Source organism: Callorhinus ursinus, unplaced genomic scaffold (assembly GCF_003265705.2).
Source record: "Callorhinus ursinus isolate GAN/ISIS: 27379988/994484 unplaced genomic scaffold, GSC_fseal_2.0 scaffold35, whole genome shotgun sequence".
Taxonomy (NCBI): domain Eukaryota; kingdom Metazoa; phylum Chordata; class Mammalia; order Carnivora; family Otariidae; genus Callorhinus; species Callorhinus ursinus.
In genome coordinates, this window is record NW_027397097.1 from 6264535 (window position 1) to 6285650 (window position 21116).

At 56.2% G+C, this 21116-nt stretch overlaps 2 protein-coding genes across 7 annotated transcripts in view; both read left to right on the forward strand.

The window, feature by feature from the left end:
* CAPN5 (calpain 5) overlaps positions 1 to 11966 on the forward strand; it is a 51211-nt gene extending 39245 nt beyond the window's left edge. For all 6 annotated transcript variants that reach the window (XM_073879765.1, XM_073879761.1, XM_025848429.2 and 3 more), the window contains 9 exons: positions 2213 to 2405; positions 3193 to 3386; positions 4046 to 4123; positions 4625 to 4820; positions 5418 to 5540; positions 6750 to 6946; positions 7858 to 7973; positions 8541 to 8677; positions 9460 to 11966. In XM_073879765.1, coding sequence (XP_073735866.1) covers positions 2213 to 2405; positions 3193 to 3386; positions 4046 to 4123; positions 4625 to 4820; positions 5418 to 5540; positions 6750 to 6946; positions 7858 to 7973; positions 8541 to 8677; positions 9460 to 9642 — 1417 coding nt within the window. In that variant the 3' untranslated portion in view covers positions 9643 to 11966. The remainder of the gene's footprint in view (positions 1 to 2212; positions 2406 to 3192; positions 3387 to 4045; positions 4124 to 4624; positions 4821 to 5417; positions 5541 to 6749; positions 6947 to 7857; positions 7974 to 8540; positions 8678 to 9459) is intronic.
* Positions 11967 to 13972: 2006 nt separating this feature from the next.
* Positions 13973 to 21116, forward strand: part of MYO7A (myosin VIIA) — an 81083-nt gene continuing 73939 nt past the window's right edge. The window contains exons 1-2 of the mRNA XM_025894322.2: positions 13973 to 14202; positions 16184 to 16247. Of these exons, the coding sequence (XP_025750107.1) occupies positions 16230 to 16247 (18 nt within the window). The 5' untranslated portion in view covers positions 13973 to 14202; positions 16184 to 16229. The remainder of the gene's footprint in view (positions 14203 to 16183; positions 16248 to 21116) is intronic.

Here is a 21116-nt window from a genome sequence, read left to right on the forward strand (position 1 = left end):
GACACCAACTTTCAACATCAAAAACAAATTCAAGAAAACACAACATTGACAGATTCCGTTTTCAGTCCAAAGAAAGCAAAACTCGCCCCCTGGTGGTCACTGAGTCTCCCCGGTCCCAGCTGCAGGCCCCTCTCCCTTTCCAGGAGAGCCCCCCAGTAGCCCCTTCTGCTCTGGTCTCTATGCATCTGCCTGTCCCAGCTCGATCATATAAGTGGAATCGTACAGTATTTCCCCTTTCGTGTCTGGCTTCTTTCTCGTAGCGTGATGTTCTTGGTGCTGATTTATGTTGTAGCATGTCAGCGTGTCCTTCTTGTCTAGAGCGGCACAGAATTCCATTGCATGGATATGCCACATTTTGTTTCTCCATTCATCTGTCGATGGACTTGGGTCGTTTCCACCTTGGGCTATGGCGAATGTACTGCTGTGAACCTTGGTGTGCAAGTATCCGTTTGAGTCTCTGCTCTTAGTTCTTTGGAATATATACCTGGGAGTGAATTGCTGGATCTTATGGCAGTTCTATGTTTAAATTTTTGAGTGGCCACCGGCCTGTGTTCCACAGCAGCTGCACTATTTACGCTTGCTTGCTTTTTCCTTTATTTACTTTTAAAATTGTAAAATGAATGCGTGTCTGTTATAGCAAATCCAGAAAATGTAGAAACCCAGGAAGAAGGTAATAAAAGTCGCCTGTACTCCTGCATATTCTTCCAGGCCTCTCTACTCCCCTTCTCTGTTTGGGGCCACCTGCGTTAAGCAGGCTGCTCCTCTTCCGGAACCTTCCCTCCCCTCCCCTCCAAGGCCCCGCCCCCCACTCCTGTCTCCCTCCCTTGTGCTCCCTGTCTCCTCTCCACCCCCCCCCCCCACCACTTAGCAACTCTTCTAACATCTTTGATGGCTCTTTTTGTTCGTAGGTTACCTCGCAAAACCTGTGTTGCTGTTTTGTAGAACACTGCAAAAGATAGATCAGCGGAGATTTTCATAGATAGGTGTAGATTTTCAATGTATGTAATCTGTTCTATTACATATCCCATTCTGCTGCTGACGTTCACCTTCACTGCCTTTAAGACCCCCAGCCTTTTCCTAACATTCATAGAAGAAGCCACAGTTGTGCCCCTAGCACCTGGTAGGTTGCACATAGTTGATGCTTAGTATTTTGTATTCTTTATCTTTGGTTATTTACTAGTCATCTCTACACCCAATGTGGGGCTTCCTGTGATTATTTATTTATTTATTTATTTATTTATTTTTAATTTTTAAAAAGATTTTATTTGAGAGAGAGAGAAAGAGAGCGTGCGTGCCAGTGTGCACAGGTGGGGGGAGCGGGAGAGGGAGAAGGACAAGCAGACTCCCCGCTGAGCAGGCTTGATCCATGGGATCATGACCTGAGCCAAAGGCAGACACTGAACTGATTGAGACACCCAGGCGCCCCCCTTAATGTTTTTTTTTTTTTTTTATTGCATACTTTTATTTTTTGTTTTTTTCAAAAGGTTTATTTATTTATCTTTAGGGAGAGAGAGAGAGAGAGGGAGACAGAGTGTGTGTGACAGGGCAGGGGCAGGGAGAGGGAGAGAATCTTGAAGCAGACTCCCCACCGAGCACGGAGCCTGACACCGGGCATGATCACACAACCCCGAGATCATCACCTGAGCCGAAACCGAGTCGGATGCTCAACCAACTGGGCCGTCCAGGCGCCCCGCATCCATTTTAAACATCACTGGAATCCAGCTGTATTGTTTTTTCAAACGTACCAAGCGAGCACTAGCATTTTCCTGCCATAGGAAGCTTCATTCAGTGGCCGTCTCATGTCCCAGAGCACAGATGCAGCGTTAATTTCTAAAGTCAATTCCTTGTTGTTAGACATTTAGGTGCTCTCTGGGTTTCTATTGTTATAAATAATGTGAATTCTTTATAATTGACGTTTGAAAAAATACATGCGCTTTTAACGCTTTTGAGAAGAATTGCTTGATTTCTGGACAGCTAATTTTGAGGACAGGCTGCTAGGGCGAAGGGGAATTGGGGTGATAAAATGGTGTGGTTCAGTGGTACAAGCATTGGCCTAGAGACATGGATTCTAGTGTTGGCTCTGCTATGACCTGCTGTGTGACCTTAGCAGTGTGCTTGACCTCTCTGAGTCCCCAAAATCTCCCCTGTAAGGTGAGGGATTGCGACTGGCTGGGGAGCGTGAGCTGGCAATTCTTTCCACATTGCTCCCCAGGCTGGCGGGCTGTTACCAGGCCCTGGATGGAGGCAACACGGCGGATGCGTTGGTGGACTTCACAGGAGGCGTTTCCGAGCCCATTGACCTGACTGAGGGCGGCTTCGCCAATGATGAGGCCAAGAGGAACCAGCTCTTTGAGCGTGTGTTGAAGGTGCACAGCCGGGGAGGCCTCATCAGTGCCTCCATCAAGGTGAGAACACAGAAGCAGCCCTCCCCTTTGCCAACCCTTCCTGGAGTGGGAGCTGGCTGTGGTGTCCCCGGCAGAGCCCCGGCTCAGACTGGCTCCTAAATCTGCACCCTCAGCCTGAGGGGAGCCGTTGGGGGGTGCAGCTCTAACCTCTATGGTATGAAATGCTTTCCGGTTTGACCAGCATCCCCCCCTTTTATGGGCATCTTGTACTGGGGCAATGGGTGTCTGTGCCTGTGAGGGTCCCCTTTGTCGGGGTTTGAGGCATCACAAGCTACAAGGTGACCGGAAGGGGGGAGCGACCCCCTGCGGCTGGCACAGTCCCGAGTGCTTCCAGAGGATTGTCTTACTTCATTGACTGCTCCTATTTCAGGTGGGGAAGTTGGGGCTCAGTGCAGACACCAACGGGGTGTTGATAGACCAGCCCTCTGGAAAAATGAAAAGCCCTGATTTGTAGCATTTGCTGATTTCTGTGGTGTAAATACTCCCAGCGTGTTGATTTCAAGCTAATGTTTTAACAGTTGCACAGTTGAGCCAGTGCCAGTGAACTCCAAAACACCCCTGGGCCAACCCCACTTTAGGTCCCTTCCTCGACCCCACACTGCTGCTCCCTGGGGGCTTTGCGAACACTGAGCTCAGTCCCTAACCACTGCCTCTGCTTTGCGTGGGGCTGCCATGCCTTCCCCGTCCTATAGGGGGCGGTGTAGGCACACTCCCCACCCCCACCCCTGCCCCTCCCACGGGAGCCTGACCGGGCTCTGCCTGTCTGGGCAACTGTGTCCTCCTGCAGGCAGTGACAGCAGCAGACATGGAGGCCCGCCTGGCGTGTGGCCTGGTGAAGGGCCATGCGTATGCCATCACTGACGTGCGCAAGGTGCGCCTGGGCCATGGCCTGCTGGCCTTCTTCAAGTCGGAGAAGCTGGACATGATCCGCCTGCGTAACCCCTGGGGCGAGCGGGAATGGAACGGGCCCTGGAGTGACACGTGAGGCCCAGGGATGCGAGTGTGGGCACAGGACAGACCCTGGCTGGGTGGGCCCCCGTGTGAGAGCTTGGGCAAGGACAAAGGTGGGCTCCCTGGAGGTGGTGGCTGGACCTTGAAGGATTTGGGAGGAGGATGACAGTAGACTTGCCCTGCAGCGGGCGTGTGTGTGGAGGGGTGGAGGGTGGATTCTGCAGGGCAAGGACCTGGAGGTGGGGATAGGCCGATTCCGGTAGGGGACAGAGAGCCCCGCCTGGTGGTGAGTGGGGAAGAAAGCAGGGAGGGAGGCCACCAGGGGTTAGAATGGGGGTGACTGCTCTGTGTTCAGCTTATGGTCCTGGTGAAGCTAGGACAGGAGCAGAGCCAGGCCCCCAGTGAGGGAGCCCCCTCCCCTGAGGGTCATTCTGCCCTTGCCCCCCGCCTGTGGCTTTGTTCTCAGACCTCCGGCCCCTGGCAGGGAGGCAGCCCATGGTTACCTGTGCAAGTGGCAGACAGGCTTTTTGGAGAGGGGCTGGGCCTGGCCCTGGTGCCCCCAACTACACCCACACTGATGGAGGCCTGGTGCTGAGCTGGCCCTCATGCCTCCTCTCCCTTGCCAGGGTGGCCCTGGTGGGGTCTCTCCTCTTACGCCCCCCCCTTCCCTCCCCATGTCCACATTCCAGCTCGGAGGAGTGGCAGAAAGTGAGCAAGAGTGAGCGCGAAAAAATGGGTGTGACTGTGCAGGATGATGGGGAGTTCTGGTGAGTGTGCTCTTGCCCCGGGTGGGCATCTGGGGCTGGGGTGGGGGGCTCCTGTGGCAGGGAGCACTGGAAGGGGAGGCCGGAACCAGGGCTCGAGCAGATGCCCCACCATCAACTTGCTCTGTGACCTTGGACAGGTCATGCCATCTCTGTGAAATGAGTCAGGCAGTAATGGGCCCATCATCCCCATGGTCCCTACTGCCAACCTCAGGGGACCCTGAGCAGCTGAGCTGCTCCAGCGCCCAGCTCCTGTCCGCTGGAATTTGTACCACATGCTTTTATCGCTTTACTGAATTCCTACACTAACTGTGAGAGAGGCGGCTATTGTGAGATTCCTTCCCATCTTACACATCGGGAAATTGAGGCCAGAAGAGCTGTGAGGCGGCCAAGCACCGCTGCGTCCACACTCGCTCCCGGGGGTGGCGGCTCAGAGCAGGGTGGGTGGGTGGGTGGGTGGGCCAGTCAGGGGACCTGGCCGGCTCAGCAGCCCGTCATGGCCAGGATGACCTTCGAGGACGTGTGCCGGTACTTCACTGACATCATCAAGTGCCGCTTGATCAATACATCTTACCTGAGCGTCCACAAGACGTGGGAGGAGGCCCGGCTGCGGGGCGCCTGGACGCGGCACGAGGACCCCCAGAAGAACCGCAGTGGCGGCTGCATCAATCACAAGGACACCTTCTTTCAAAACCCACAAGTGAGTGTGCTCAGGGACACCCCCGGCCTTCGCACCATCCTGCATGACCTTGGGTACCTCCCTGTCCCCCTGTGGGCTTCTGTGTGCCCGTTTAGTGGGGGGTGGATGGGCATGTTTGAGGGGTCCTGGGTGACCTGCAGATGGTAAAGACGAGGAACCAAGGCTCTGAGGACTCACGGGTGTCTCATCCAGAGTTACCGGGATGCTTAGAGGGAGGCTGAGCCGAGGACTCGAACCCCTTGTTTCTACACTCACAGTGCTGCTCTTTCGAGAGGAGCTTGGCCAGGCTGGCTCTTCCTCAGGGAGGACATCTCCCCTGCAGCCTCCTTAGTCATGACCCTGGCAGCTGTTTAGTTCTCATGTGTGGTGTGCCTTCCTTTGGCACCGACTGCATGCAGGCTCGGAGCTGAGCATCCATGATGTCACCGAGTCCCCCCGCCCTTCCCGCAGGGTGGGCATCACAGGCCTGGGTCACAGATGAGGGACCGAGGCCCAGAGAGGTGCCGTGACTCACCCGGGCTCTCACCCGGGTTGAGCTGGGGCCCGTCTCTGGCACGGTCTTACCGCAGTGTCTCCCTTCCTCGGCCATCCCTGCAGTACATCTTTGATGTCAAGAAGCCGGAAGATGAAGTGCTGATCTGCATCCAGCAGCGGCCGAAACAGTCTACCCGCCGGGATGGCAAGGGTGAAAATCTGGCCATTGGCTTTGACATCTACAAGGTGAGGCCAGCTGGGACCCCTGCTGTGGGTGAGGAGAGTGAGGGAGCTGGATTTTAGGCCACCTGGGCCTGGGGGAGAACACTCTAGAACACTCTGGTCACCGACCTCATCCCGCCCTCTGGCCGCAGTGGCTGATGCCGCGGGCCTGCTGTAGCGTGAGCCCTCTTTGGAACACCCACAGGGGGCCCGGCCTGCCTGGGATTGGCTGCCTGGGAGCTCTCAGCTTGATTTCTTCCCGTCCCGGACCCACAGGCTGTTTTGGTGGATGGGAAGGGGAACATTGCCGGTGGTCAGGCCACACTCTGGGAGGCCCCTGCTGCTCCCTCCCTCAGGGCTCTGGGTCCCCCTGAGTTAGAGGCCCTGCTGGGCCCTGGGAAGAAGCATCCTGGGCAGAGCCAGGCGGACTTACCCTGGCTGCTCCCACAGGCCTGGGGCCCGCGGCCCTCCTTACATTGCAACACCCGGGCTGTGACAGCACACATCGTAGCAGGACGCCACGGGCCCGCCAGACACCCAGAACCTCACAAGATCACATGGGTGCACTAGGCATGTGGGTGGAGCTGAGGCCCTGCGTTAGATGTGCTCGGTCATGTCATGACCGCCTGCGCATGTCCTCGTGTCGTGCTGGAGTGTCGTGACCTCACGTGATATGGCTGTAGCTTATCCTGGCACTCGTTCCAGGAGTTGGCTAGCATGTCCTGGCAGCTGGTGACGTCATTTCATGGACCTGGGCTGTCACGTGGGCAGACAGTGATGCTTGGTCCGTCGTGAGTCAGAAACTCCCCGACGTTGTTACCAGGGGGGTCCTGTTGTCCTCCTACTCCTAACAGCTCTGCTGAGATCTAATCCATGCCCCGCACAGTTCACTCATTCAGAGTGTACGGTGACTTTTAGTGTATTCGTAGAGTTGTGCGACCATCGCCACCATTTTCGAGCATTTTCGTCACCCCGAAAAGACACCTCGCCCCCTTCAGCCGCCACCACTCGGGCCCGTCCGCCTGCCCCGCCTGCCCGTGTCGCCCAGCCCCGGGCCACGGGCAAGCACCCGTCTGCCCCTGTCTCTGCAGATTTGCCTTCTCTGGGCACTGCATGTACGTGGATTCTGTCGCGCCTTTCACGGCGGTGCGGGAGTCAATGTGCGACGCGGCCGGGGGGCGGGGGCGCGCGGAGGGAGGCGTGCGTGCAGCCCAGCCCCCCCTCTCCCCGCAGGTGGAGGAGAACCGCCAATACCGCATGCACAGCCTGCAGCACAGGGCCGCCAGCTCCATCTACATCAACTCACGCAGCGTCTTCCTGCGGACGGACCAGCCCGAGGGCCGCTTTGTCATCATCCCCACCACCTTCGAGCCGGGCCACACTGGCGAGTTCCTGCTTCGGGTCTTCACGGATGTGCCCTCCAATTGCCAGTGCGTGGGGGCTGCTCAGGGCTGGGATTGGGAGGCCCGAGTCCCATACCAGGCTGACCTGGAATCTGCAGCCCAGGGATGTTACGTGTCTGCCCCGGGCATGGAGGCCAGCCCTCTGGCCTCCCTGGGCTGACTCTGGCACCCATGGCCTTCCTTCTCCTCCCTTCCCCTGCTCCTCTGTCCCAGCCTCTCTTGGCTACGTAAAGGGACGGTGTCTCATATGTGCATAGCACTTCACAGTTTACAAAGCTTTCACTCGTCTCATTTGCTCTTCCTGAACCCTAAGTGGGGGGCCTGACCCCCCATTTTACAGATCAGGGTTGGGGATCAAGGTTGGGGGCGGTTTCCAAGGTCATGACCCCAGTGGTCGAGTTGGGCTAGGCAGACTGCTGGAGCCATGCCATCCCTGCTGGGGTGCAGACCCTGTGAGCCCCACACTGCCCTCCCACCGTGGCAGGCAGTCCCGATTCAGTGCTCCTTGCACCCACGGCACACCTGGAGGCAGCATGTATGGTGGGCTCAGTGGACCTGAGTCCTGCCAGTCCATGTTCCGCCTCTGTCCCACTTTGGGGCAAATCCCTTCTGGTGAGCCCAGTGCTTCGTAATCCGTAAAATGGGCATGGTAATAGTCACCTATCACCCAGGGCTTTGGGAGGATTACAAATAATGCCTGTAACATCCCAGCAGAGGGTTTGGCCCACAGCAGGTGCTCAGTAAATTGCTTTTCTCTCGGGGAGGATGGGGCACCCCTGAGAGAGAGCAGCAGGAAGCCCATGGCAGTTTGCCCCAGGATGAACGATGTCTGGACTAAATACTGCTCCCCTCCCCTTCCCCCTTCTTGAATCCCCTCCCCTTCCATCTCCCTCGCCCCCTCCATCACCTCACCCCTCTCCCCCTCCGCCCCATCCCAGGGAGCTGCGCCTGGACGAGCCCCCCCGCTCCTGCTGGAGCTCCTTGTGCGGCTACCCCCAGCAGGTGACCCAGGTGCACGTCCTAGGGGCTGCTGGGCTCAAGGACTCCTCCACAGGTGAGCTCACCTGGGGAAAGCTCTGGGACCCACCTCACCGAGGAGGTACCCCATGCCCTCTCCCACTGCTTAGCAACAGACATCCAGCCTCTAGAACTCTCCTGCTCTCCCTCCCTGGGTGAGCAAACCTTTCCTAACATCCACCCTGGGCCCAGCCTTGGAATGAAACTGGGTGCCTAGAGAGGAATGGGCTCTGCCACCTGCTCTTGGGCAGCTTCTGGTGTGGGGGGACAGTCAGACACAGGGACAGACCGCTGGGAGGCACGGCTTAGGGAAGGCTTCCTGGAGGAGGTGGCCCTTCTCCAGGCTGAGGAAGCATTAAGATATGCTGGTGAAGTGGATTAGGGGAGAAAAATGCTCGGGGCAGGGGGAATAGCATGGAGGCCAGGGATGGCCAGCGTGCCCCCTCCTATCTCTGAAAGTTAGGAAGTGAGTCAGGCTCCCTTTTCCTGAATGTGGGAACTCTGGCTTCTGCTTTGGGGAGGGGAACTCACCTCCCAGACATCTGTCCCTTTGGGTCCTGCCCCAGCCCCCACCATCACCCCATTGCCCATGCGATTTCTCTAGGGGCCAACTCTTATGTGATCATTAAGTGTGAGGGGGACAAAGTCCGCTCGGCCGTGCAGAAAGGTACCTCGACGCCCGAGTACGACGTGAAAGGCATCTTCTACCGCAAGAAGCCAGGCCAGCCCATCACAGTCCAGGTGAGCCTGCCCCATCCCAAAGGCCCCTCCTGGGCCCCCTGCCTGACGCGTCCCCCCTCACAGGGGCTGGGCCCAAAAACAGTACGTGCTGGTTCCCACTCTGTCCCTGACTTGGTAGGGGCTCGGGAATTCTCTTACTGGCCCTTTCCCGTGCCCCGGAGTCTGTGAGGTGGGCGCGTTGGATTAGCTGGTGTGATTTAGGGACACAGCAGGGTCAGGCCAGGGACAGTGGTCATCTCTGCCAGTGGCTTGGGAGTTGCTCCTTAAATCACTCTGGAGATGGGTCTACCTGGAGAGCTTGCACCAAGATGAGATGCCCTGTGGTGCGGGTGGCTGTTTCCCCAAGAGCGAGGGACCAGAAAGCCAGGGTCCTGGGCATGGGATGATTCTGGGCTCATTAGCGGGAAGTCTTCTGTCCCCCAGGCCCAGGACAGCCCCTCCGTGGCTGTGAAGCCACTATAGGATTTCCAAACTTTCCTAACACTGTGTCCCACTGGATCAAATCACAGACCCATAGATGTTAGGGCTGAAAGGACCCGTAGGGGCCATTGATCCAACCCTCGTATTGAAGATAGGGGAAGTCAGGGCAGCAGGTGTTTCACTTGTCCAGTGTCACCTAAGGTCAGCGGCAGAACTAATAACACACTTAACTGTACACGTGGAAGAGAGTTGGACAGATGGGAGGAAGCCTGAGGCTCCGGAAGGGGTACGGCCAGACCTATATTCCTGCTCTTAAAGTTGCCCCCCGCCCCCCCCCCCCATGATCTGCTGTCTCCTCCCAGATCTGGAACCACCGAGTCCTGAAGGACGAATTCCTGGGCCAGGTGCACCTGAAGGCTGACCCCGATCACCTCCAGGCCCTGCACACTCTGCACCTCCGGGACCGCAACAGCCGGCAGCCTAGCGACCTGCCCGGCACTGTTGCTGTGCGCGTCTTCAGCAGCGTCTCCCTCGTGGCCGTCTGACACCTGCCCACCTGCCTGGCCTCCACAGTTTTACCGTCTGCATGTCCCCAACCTGGCCAGGGACTAGCCTGGGAGCCAGGACGCTGGGGGCCTCTTCCCAGCTTTTCCACTGACTTGCGGGGTGACCTGGGGAGGCCTCTGCCCTTCTCAGGGCCTCAGTGTTCCCAGGCCCCCTGAAGCGTTCCCTTCTCATGGAGGGGCCTTCCTCTGAGGTTGACAGTAGCTCTCCTTCCCCCAACTGTCACCACTGCGAAGGGACTCTATCCGTCGAAAACGTTTCCCCAAGGCCCTGCTGTCTGCAGACGGAGTGCCAAGATGCCACTTGTTTACACGCAATCTGCCACGTCCCCAAACCCCACTCTTGCCCCTTATGTCCTGGGCCCGCCCCTGTGAACCAGACCTTGCTTTCTCTGTCACCGACACCTGGTTTGCTAGCCACCTTGAAAGGACTCTCAGCTCTCGCTGGGTTCCTGCTTGGGCTGGAGTCAGGAAGATGGGCAGGTGACATTTGTTCATTCTCTAATCCTGTCCGCTTGCCCATCCACTTATTTATTCAACAGAGATTTGCCAAATGAATGAACGATGCCCATGAGGCCCCCGGTGGTGCCAGGCATCTCCCTGCTGCTCTGGGAGACCCGGCGTCTGTCCTGGGCCTCACGCCTGCTCTCAGGTCCTCTCCAAGGCCAAAGCCCAGACGCCCAGGTGCCCAGATTCCCAGAGGAGTTATGGCCGCCATCTCACCCCAGGCTCTGATTTCATTCCTAGCCTCGGTGAAGGCCCCTAGTGGGATGGCGGCAGCGGTGGGGAGGAAGGGCATCTTCCTGGCTCTACTGCCTTCATGCCAGGAGGTGTGTGCCTGGTTTGGTGGGCCAGGAGGGTGTGGGGAGGCCTGGGGACCTGAAGGCCCCCTTCTGCTGCAAGACCTGGGCTTTTCCCGGGAGGAGGGACCCTCGGGCGGTGGTCTCAGGCCCACGGGGCTCAGGTCACTTGTCGGGCTTGGCAGGAGACAGGTAAATCCATCACCTGACCAGAGGCCCCTCTCCCAACATTCCCCCCCCAGAATGCAGCCAGAGAGGCTATGGCCTTCCTCTTGCTGCCTGGACCAAAATGTTCCTTTAGGCCTCAATGTTTTATATTCTTGATGTGTTACCAATTTTAACCAGGGGCTTTTAAAGGAAAACTGAAAGCCTGAACCCCTTTTTTCATCTTCCAACTCCAGTTCCTGTGGGCCTCTGATTTGATTTTGATTCTGCGGGGGGAGGGATGAGGAGAAGTCCTGCCTTCTCAGAGGAGGCCCACAGGGGGGTGAAGAAGAGGGTGTTTTCTACTTGGATGTATCGCTCCCTGGTCCCCCCGGGTTCTCGGTGAGTGTTGGCGCCACGACCTGCTTCGGTCCCTTCTGTGCCCTTCTCTGGCTCCAGACCAGGCGACGTAAATGAAAAGCCCAGTGGGTTCAAGAACAGGAATTCCTGTGGCCTTGCTGGGGATTCCTTCTGGGCACCTGAACGTTTGGCTCCTGAGCTGGCTGTTCGGTGCTGTGTCCCGGCTGAAGATGCTGGATTCTCGAGCTCCTCTCCTCCAACCGGGCTGGCTCTGCTCATGTGTCCTGGCGCCCAACGCGTAAGGGGCTAGCACCTGAATAACGAGAACAAGGGGATTCCTTCTCGAAAAGCTGGGACTTCCCCTCCAGAGCCTGGGCCTGGGCCTGGGCCAGGTCCACATGATCACAAGCAAGTCACTGAAACCTCCTGTGCCTCGATTTCCCTTCTGCGAAGTTTGTCGGCACTCTTACTAACAAGTGCCGAATAAGGGCAAAACCACACCCATCATGCATCTCTGTATGCGTGCACACTACATACCTGCGTGTAATCACCCCTCAGTGTCTTTTCCAAGTGAAGACTCCCGACTTAGGGTGGAGAGATGAGGGCCAGGCAAGCCAGCTTGGGGCCTCTGGGGCCGACACCTGGGTCTTTGCTCAGCCACGCCCTCCTGGGCTAGGGGGCAAACCAGGACCAACCGGCAGACCGGTGTGGGCTTCAGTCGGGGGACGGGGCACTGCCTCCTCCCTCTATCCACCCCAAAAAAACCAGGTTTGGCAGCCCTGCCCTTGCTTGCTGCCCCTGTGAGTGGGCCAGGCTGGCGTCTGGCTGTGCAAAGGTCCCTGGTCCCTGGGCAGGTGAGGATGGAGTTCTCAGAGTCCCCACTTGCCGCTGGGCAGGGCTTCTGGTCATACCGCCTGGATGTGGGCTTCACTCCCCTCGGCCAACCGTGGGGTTAGAGAGGAGACCTGTTCTGTTCTCAGAATAAACATTACCACAATCCCAGAGAGACTTTCTTGCATCTGTCTGTCTCTCTGGGGGTAAGGGACAATGGAGGGAATATTGCCAGCTGAGGCGGGGCCCTGCTGCTGGCCTGGTGCATCTGTGGGCAGAGGTCACGGGGATTAATTCCGTCATTCCTTCAGCTGGCCTTGTCCCAAGCCCCATCCTAGGCACTGGGGATGCAGGGAACCAGCCGGTCCCATCTGTGGGGCAGTCCACACACTAGGGGTGGGGGGAGGCCACTGGAAACACTCTGATCCTAACAAACACCCTGCAGGGAGTGACTGGAAAGGCAGCGTGGGTTTTGGGGGCTTCCAGCCTACCTGGGAGGGAAGGTCGATGCCCTAGTTCAAGGGGACAGTGGAAGGAGAGAGGCAGCCACAGGAAGAGGAGCTGAGTTTGTAGGGCACAGGCGGATGGAGAGAGGCCAGAGTGGAGGCAGTTGGGGGCAAGAGGCTGGCAGCTCCAGCCAGGAAGCTGGGGGGTAGGGGCCGGGGAGAACTAGTGGACAGATTTGGGAGGTCGAATGGACGGAACTCAGGGATGACGGGGTGGGGAGTGAGGGAAATCAATGAAGGCCAATTTGTAGGTTTCTCGACAGGCCCGTGAGCAAAGGACATTATGAATGCTGAGCCCTGCTTAGCATAGAACATGACCGTGGGTGCTAAATCGTTGCTGTTACAGCATCCAGGGACCACTGCAGACCTCTCCACTCCCTACCACTCGGGCCATCCTCACAGATCAGGCCTGCATTCTGCCTCCCCGTTCCTCTCTGTGTCTCTCCGTTTGCCCGTCTGTGCTGGCCACCTCCAGCCTGGGAGGCTCAGCAAGGGAGGTGATGGGAGGAGGGGTGGGCAGCAAATGGCAGTGGCCCGCGCCAGCCCAGCAGTGGGGACGGTGCCCGGAAGCATCCCCTGCCCAGGCTGCCTGGCTGAGCCCGCTCTGGCAGCGGGGGGCCTGCAGGGGTCAGGAGTGTCGAGTCAGAGTCTCAGCGTCCCCGCATTGTTGCTTCTCCCCTGCTGCTCCAGGCAGGACGCTCAGCCTTGCTCCCATGGGGCTCAGAGGGCAGCTGTGCCCGCGCCCAGCAGGTGGCACACTTGGGCCTCCCATCCCATTCTTTGGGGGATGGCCTCTTCCCTGCCGACGCCCCTCAGTTACAGAGGCGGGGGGCTCCAAGAGTGCATCCCTCTGCCCAGGCCAAAGTTGCCCCCAGAGAGGCCCACACTGATGGGGCCGTGGCCAGGGTGGCAGGAGGCGGAGGCTGGTGACCAGGACATGCCAGGACTCAGTGAGGAGTCCTCAATGTTACTGCCTTTGCCATTGCTAGTTAACACTGTACTCCCGTTTTGGCCCCACCTCACACTTTTAAATCACAGTATTTCACTTTGATTCATATGTGTCCCTGGTACAGGCAGGGTTGCTCCAGGTCAGTTGGGTTGAGAAAGTTTCCTGAATGATTATGGACCACACCCCCACCCCCACCCCCACCCCCAGAGCAGGGTATGGGGACAGTGTTGAAGTGAAGAGCTTCAGGGGGCACATCGGAGGGGAGCGCTTGGGAAGTGGGTCTGGGGAGTGGGTGGTGTGTGTACAGGGGCTGGGGAGAAAGGGCCAGAGCCTGGGGCTTGCAACCTGCTGCCCAGCCCTGCCGGTCTTCTCCTCTCAAGAGTGTCAAGCAGGCATTTACAGAGAAGAAAACAGGCTTGGTGGAGGGCAGGCAGGTGCTGAGACTCAGCAAATTGGTGACCGGTGACCGGCCGGGTGGGAGGTGCCCCGCCCACGCGCGGGGAGCAGGGGGCGGTCCTGCGTGTGATTGCAGGCAGCTGGGCACCGGGAGCTTGGGCCTGAGTCCCACCCTGCTCGGCGGCACAGCCGAGGGACCCCAGGGCCCCGGCCTCCCCCCTGCGCTGATGTCACGGCATCCGGATCTCGGAGGCCCCTCTGACTCCGCCTCCTGAGGGAAAGCTCTGGAGTGGGGTGTGGGGAGGGCAGCAGTGCTGCTGGACAGCCGCTCGGGAAAGAGAGAGAGAGGCTGAGAGGGAGACAGACGGTCACACAGGGAACAACTGACCGATCCAGAGAGACCCCCACAGTGACGAGCCCCGGAGCAAGATGGAGCAAGAGGGGACGTGTGTCTGCAGATTGTCCCAGCCCCGGGACCCCAGGCCTTGAGCCCTTCGTGCAGGGGACAGCCGCCTCCAGGCTGGTGGGCAGCTGAGAGTGGGGAGCTGGGACCAGGGTAAGCATGGGCTGCCGGCTCTCCGGGGCTGTGGGAGAAGGGTTTGCTGGGTGTCAGGGAAATCATGGGCTTGGGCTTCCCTGGAGCCCTTGCCCCCACAGCCATTTGGTCCTGGTCTAGGCCCCCTGCCACATTTGGGGGTCCAGCCACAGCTGCCACTGAATGAAACTGTCCTGAGCCTGGACAGACGGAGCCTTGTAGCCTGGAGCAGGGCAGAGTCAAGGGGCATGGTGTCCATTGAATGGTCTCTGACCAGGCCTGGGGCAGGGGGCAAATGTGCTGGGGATACGAGAGAGAGACAGAGACAGAGACAGAGACAGAGACAGAGTTTGAGAGAGAGAGAAAGAGACTCTTTGGGCCCCTGACACTCTCCCTTGATCTCTTTATCTCCCTCTCTCTTTGGATAAGCGACTTCCGTCCTCTGTGCTTCAAATTTCCCTTCTGTGAAATGGGAATAGGGTTGTTGTGGGGACAAGGTAAGGTCAGTCATGGACATAGAAGTGTAAATACAGTTTTGTTTTCCCCATTGTCAATTTGAAAAGCAATTAACTTAAACGTGGGCTAGTTCTTATTTTCAGGAAGAAGTTTATCTTGTACCTTTTTCCTTCTGTGTGCCTGTTAAATTCCATGCCCCTTCCACCTCCAGGACCCTGAAAGGCCCGGCTCCGCCCCTGCTCTTGAGGCTCACCCTGGTGCAGGAGGCCCGGGCAGCCGCTGGGCACCCTGCTCAGACTTGGCTCCCCACAGCAGCCGCCTGCCAGCCCTGTTGAATTGCCCGCCCCACCAGCCGGGCTGGGTGCCGGTCTCCAGAAGAACTGCACGCCTGCTGTGCTCTGGAGCTCCAGGGCAGGGGTCAGGGCTCAGGTGTCAGGCAGTGTCCTGGACAGAGGATCAAATGCCCCAGTGCCCCTGAATGGGCCTTGTGAAAAATTGATGCTCACCCTGGGGGGCAGGTTGGGGGGCAGAAGGGCCTCCCACCATGGCCTGTGGGCTGCGGCTGCCTTGGATCACCATGCTTGGTCCCACAGTTCCTTCCTGAGCAATCTCTGGGCCTGGCCCTAAACTGTGTGAGGTAGAGGCCGAGCCCACCCCCTGCCCTGGATTAACTCCCCAACTTTAGGGGGACAGAGGTGGGGACAGACCCTGACCTGACAACATAATGCACATAGTCAGGGCTGCATAGACGGAAACATCAGGGCTCTTGTCAGCCTAGGGGTGGTCAGGGAAGGCTTCTTGGAGGAGGTACTGTCTGAACTGAGCCATGAAGAATAGGTGGGAATTTACTAGTCAGAATTCCAGGCGGAGGGGTCCGTGTACGCAGAGGCCAGGAGCTATGAAAAGGGCTGGCATGTTTCAGGAGAAGTGAGTGCCGGGGATAACCCAAGCGTCAGGGAGGGGGTAGGGAAAGGGCAGTGAGAAGTAAGACTAAGACATCAGTAGGAGCCACGTGGTACTGGAGCCCCCATCCTGAAAGCAGTGGGTGCTCTGGGGAAGGGTTTTAGGCAGAGCATTCCATGAGCAGGTCATGCTCGCCTGTGACCCTCCCCTTGGGCCTGGCTCCTCCTGTCACCCAAACTCCTGGGGCAGCCCTGAGCTGGGAGGCCAGAAATCAAGTCCTGGTCCTGAACTTGCCCTGCCCTGCTGTGTGACTTTGGCAGGTCTTGGTCCCTCTCTGTCTTGGTTTCTCCCGTATGTCCAGGGCAGGGGGCTAGACTTGCTACCTCCTAGGAGCCCTTTAGAAATCTCTGAATGACCGTAACCAAGAGAAGAGCTCAGCTGCTCTGGGCAGTAGAGCTAGTGACGGTGGCTGAGGCTCAGGGCACGCAGGCTGGGCTGTGGCCAGAGGGAGAGAAGCCAGGGAGGGAGGGTTCCCCAGAGGGAGGAGTGGCTGAGGCTTTGGAGAGCCCAGGTGACCCCAGCCAGGCTCCCAGCTGCCAGGGCTGGCCTGCTCAGAGGCTTCGCATGATCTCTGCCCCCACAGAACTGTATCTGGCCAGGCAGGGGGCCCGAGCATCTGACGAAGGACAATGGTGATTCTTCAGCAGGTGAGTGCTCTCCGCACCCCACTGGTCTTCATCTGTCTATGCCCGGAAGAACCCTGTTGCGTGGCTCATCCCACCCCATCCCACATTCTCATCCCTCTGGTTAAACCATAGGACACCCTCCCCAGTACTTCCTTTTAGAAGCCACCTATCTATGCTTCAAAACCTAGCGGCGAAACTCTCCCTGCTCGCGAAGGCCCAGTCTAGAACTGCTCCCTCTGATGTGTCTGCTGGGGCCTTCCCTTCTCACTACACTCACCCCTACCGGGTAGAACGTATTTTTTTACATTATCTCTAACTCCCCAGGCATTCCAGGAAGTAGAACAGCAGGTGCAAAGGCCCGAATGTGGGAAAGCCTTTGGGGACAGGGAATAGGAAGTTGGTCAGTCTAGTGAAGCCAGACCAGGAAGGGCCTTGAGCCTGACAGGGGAGCAAAGAGTGGGGGATCACCTGCTTGGAGCTGGGGTAATATGGGAAAGGTGCTGGCCTCTAACCCTCCTTTCTTCCCAGGGCCACAGTGGCCCCTGACCCTCAGCCCTTCCCCGTGATCAGCCTGAGGCTCTACTGAGCTCCTGGTCTCCAGAGCCAGGAATGTGGGCCCTGAGCCAGGTCAGCTTGGCACCAAGCCCTCGGGCTGGTGGGAGTGTGTGCCATGGGGGCTTGGCCAGCAGCTTCACATCCACCAGGCCCATCAGAGGCCAGTGGGCAGCCTTGTTCTGCAGCTGTGTGTGTGTGTGTGTGTGTGAGAGAGAGAGAGCGCGCGCGAGAGAGAGCGGGAGAAGGCAGGCTTCAGGCAGGGCAGGATCAGAATGGACAGTCTTCCATCCCAGGGCTGGAGGAGACGCCCGCCAGAGCCCCTTGGCCTGACAGCCCGCTCAAAGCCCCAGTGGAGACGGCCAGAGCCAACGAGAGAAGGAAAGTCACTATCATTGAACATTTGCTGTGTGCCAGGGCCTCGGCCGCCGGCAGGGCTGGGTGGGTGGGGGCATTCACAGCGCTCAGAGGGGCAGCCTGGGCCGCGCAGAGCCCCCAAGGGGTTCCCCGACAGGACGCCTGTGAGGCAGGCCTGTGGCTGACTGTGCCTTCTCCCCCACATGCCCTCTCTGAACACTGGTCCACCTCACCCTGTGGGCAGGCTCTGCTGGGAGAGGGTGTCCCCTGGGAAACACAGATTCTGCCCACCCCTCACCCAGAAAGTACCTCTCTATTCCTGCTTTGCTCCTGAGAAAGGTCCCAGCTCTGGAGAGCCAGCCAGCTATGCAGCTCCACAGGCCGAGCCCACACACCTGGGCTCCAGCTTGGGAGCCATTTTTGGTGAATGGGCAAATTTGGGCATGTTTTTCAGCTTTCCTGAGCCTCTGTTTCCTCACCTATAAAATGAGGGGGAAAAAGCCCTCTCTCCTGGGCTTGTTGTGAAGATAAAATGCACTGTGGGTTCAATCTAGGTGCTCTTTTACCTGCCTCTGGAGCCCGCCTCTTTCCTCCCTCCCTCCTGCTTCTCCTTCCTGCCCTGAAAGACCTGGGTTCGCAGACACATCCCGCCCTGAGCACTTCGCTTCCCATTTTCCTGGCCGCCTTCTCCTCAGGCCTTGAGGTGGCCACTATTCCCTTGGGAAACCTTCCCTGCTCTGCACACGGTGGAGTCGGATCACACTCCATCTTTTTCTTCTGCTTGCCTGAGGCCTCCAGGTGAGCCTGGAAGTGGGGGACAGCCCTCATCCTGCTCCGCAGATAGGGTCATGTAGACGTAAGCTAGGGCGGGTCCAGACAGGGCAGGGAGCCATGATGGTGAGGGGCAGCAGGCAGGGAGGCGTCTCCGACCCCGGGAGGGGGCGGCTGAGGAGGGTGTATGGGTGTGCCATGAGACGCCAGCACAGGGCTCAGGCAAGGAGAGGTCAGACCACCCTGTGGGGTGGCATTTGCAGAACATAGGCTCTTTCCTAGGGACCCTGTGGAGGTCTGGGCAGACCCATCAGGTTGATAGCTTCAGGACTGGCGTGGGGGTGCCTGGAGACTCCTTAGCGAGCCAGAAGCTGCCTCCCCTCCAGCCACGTTCTCACTCACCCACCAGCAGCCTGGCACTGCGCCCCTTCTCTGTACCAGGCTGGGCACAAAGGATGCAGAGATAAATTGCTCTCCGTCCTGGAGTAGTTACCAGACTAAGGTGGGAGGTGGCTTGAGTGAAACGGTCGTGGCAGGAGTCCTGGGGAGGAGTGGGGTGGCACGGAGCCTGGGGGCCGGGGGAGCTTCCGCCCTGCCTGTGGTGGGGGATAGGGGTTGCCGGGGATTGTGCTGAGGCTGTTGCAGGAGCTCCTCGTGTACAGATGGGGGATTGAGGTCTCCGGAGGAGGAACTGGCCGAGGTTACAAGGCCAGCTGGTGCTTGCAAGAACCCACAGATCTGGGGCGCACATGACCTGCTTTAAGGACCTCAGGGAGGGCTGCCGTGTTTCTGTATGACATGATTTCCAGCTCCGTGGTGGACCCAGGGGAGGGACTGAACGTACTTTGCCCGGATTCAGGAGCACAGGAGGTTTGAAGATAAATTTGTGGGCTGTTGATAACAGTTGAATTGACCCTTTTATTAAAATGTCCTTCTCTGTCTCTTTTAACAATGTTACAATGATTTCAAGTCTACTTTGTCTGATATTCTAGCCACCCCAGCTCTTTTTTGGTTATTATTTGCATGGAATATATTTTTCTATCTTTTCACTTTCGGTCTATCTGTGTCTTTGGATCTAAAGTGAGTCTCCTGTAGTTGGCCAATAGTTAAGAGTCTGGGTTTTTTTTTTTGTTGTTGTTGTTGTTTTTTCCCTTAACCTATTCGGCCGACCTCTACCTCTTAACTGGAGAGCTCAGTTCATTTCCATATAAAGACTTCTGCCATTTTGCTGTTTTCCTAAATGTCTTTCCACGCTCCCCCCACCAAATTCCTCTATTACTGCCTTTTGTGTTTGATTGATTTTTTCCCCAGTGTACTCTTTTGATTCCCTTATCATTTATATACACACACACACACACACACACACACACACACGTATATATTCTAGTGGTTACCCTGGGTTTACAATTAATAGCTTACATTTAAAACAATCTAGTGGGAGTTATACCATCTTCGCTTTGATGACCCATAAAAAATGCTGTTTTTGTGCAGCTATCCCTCTCTTTTATATTGTGATTGTCAGAAATTACATCTTTATACATGGTGTGCCCATTAACATAGATTCATAGTTATTGCTTTATGCATTTGCCTTTTAGTTTTATTTTAAGATTTTATTTATTTGAGAGAGAGCAAGCAAGCACGAGTGGGGACAAGGGGCAGAGGGAGAAGGAGAAAGACTTCCTGCCGAGCAGGGAGCCCGATGACGTGGGGCTTGATCCCAGGACCCTGGGATTACGACCTGAGCCAAAGGCAGACGCTTAACCGACTGAGCCACCCAGGCACCCCTGCATTTGCCTTTTAAATCGTATATAAAAAAAAAAGAGGAGTTACAAACCAGAGTAACAATCATGCTGGCTTTTATTTTTGCCTAGGTAAATATGCTTTTGGTAAAATTACCTTTATCAGAGTTCTTTATTTCTTTGTATGGCTTTAGTTTACTGTCTAGTGCCCTTTAATTTCAGCCTGAAAGACTACTTTTAGCATTTCTTGTAGGCAGGTCTACTAGCGACAAACTCCTTCAGCTTTTATTTATCTGAGAATGTCTTAGTTTTTTGTCATTTCTGAAGGATGGTTTTGCCAGATACTGCATTCTTCTTTTAAATTTTAATTCCAGTGTAGTTAGCATACAGTGTTATATTAGTTTCAGGTGTGCAATGTAGCGATTCAACAGTTCCATATGTTACTCAGTGCTCAACAAAGTAAGTGTTCTCTTAATCCCCATCACCTGTTTCACCCACCCCTCTGTTTTTTCTCTATAGTTAAGAGTCTGTTTCTTGGTTTGTCTCTTTTTCTCCCTTTTGTTCATCTGTTCTGTTTCTTAAATTCCACGTGACTGAAATCATACGGTATTTTTCTTTCTCTGACTGACTTATTTCGCTTAGCGTTATACTCTCTAGATTCATCCAAGTTGTTGCAAATGGCAAGATTTCCTTCCTTTTCATGGCCGAGTAATATTCCATTATGTGTATATATACCACATCTTCTTTATCCACTCATCTGTTGATGGACACTTGGGCTGCTTCCATAGTTTGGCCCTTGTAAATAATACTGCAATAAACATAGGGGTGCATGTAGCCCTTTGAATTAGTGTTTTTGTATTCTTTGTGTAAATACCCAGTAGTGAGATTACTGGATCATAGGGTAGTTCTGTTTTTAACTTTTTGAGGAACCTCCATACTGTTTTCAACAGTGGCTGCACCAGTTTGCATTTCCACCAACAGTTCACGAGGGTTCCTTTTTCTCCATGTCCTGGCCAACAGCTGCTGTTTCTTATTCATCATTCTGACAGGTGTGAGGTGGTATCTCACTGTGGCTTTGATTTGTATTTCCCTGATGATGAGTGATGTTGAGCATCTTTTCATGTGTCTGTTGGACATCTGGATGTCTTCTTTGGAGAAATGTCTGTTCATGTCTTCTGGCCATTTTTAAATTGGATTATTTGTTTTTTTTTGGTGTTGAGTTGCATCAGTTCTTTATATATTTCGGATACTAACCCTTTACTGGATATGTCATTTGCAAATATCTTCATATCTTCTCCCATTCAGTAGGTTGTCTTTTAGTTTTGTTGGTTGTTGCCAGATATTTAATTCTGGTCTGATTTTTTTTTTTTTCCCTTTCAGTATTTTAAACATATCCTCTCATTGCCTTCTGGCCTCCATGATTTCTGATGAGAAATCAGCTATTAATCATATTGAAGATGCTTTGTATACG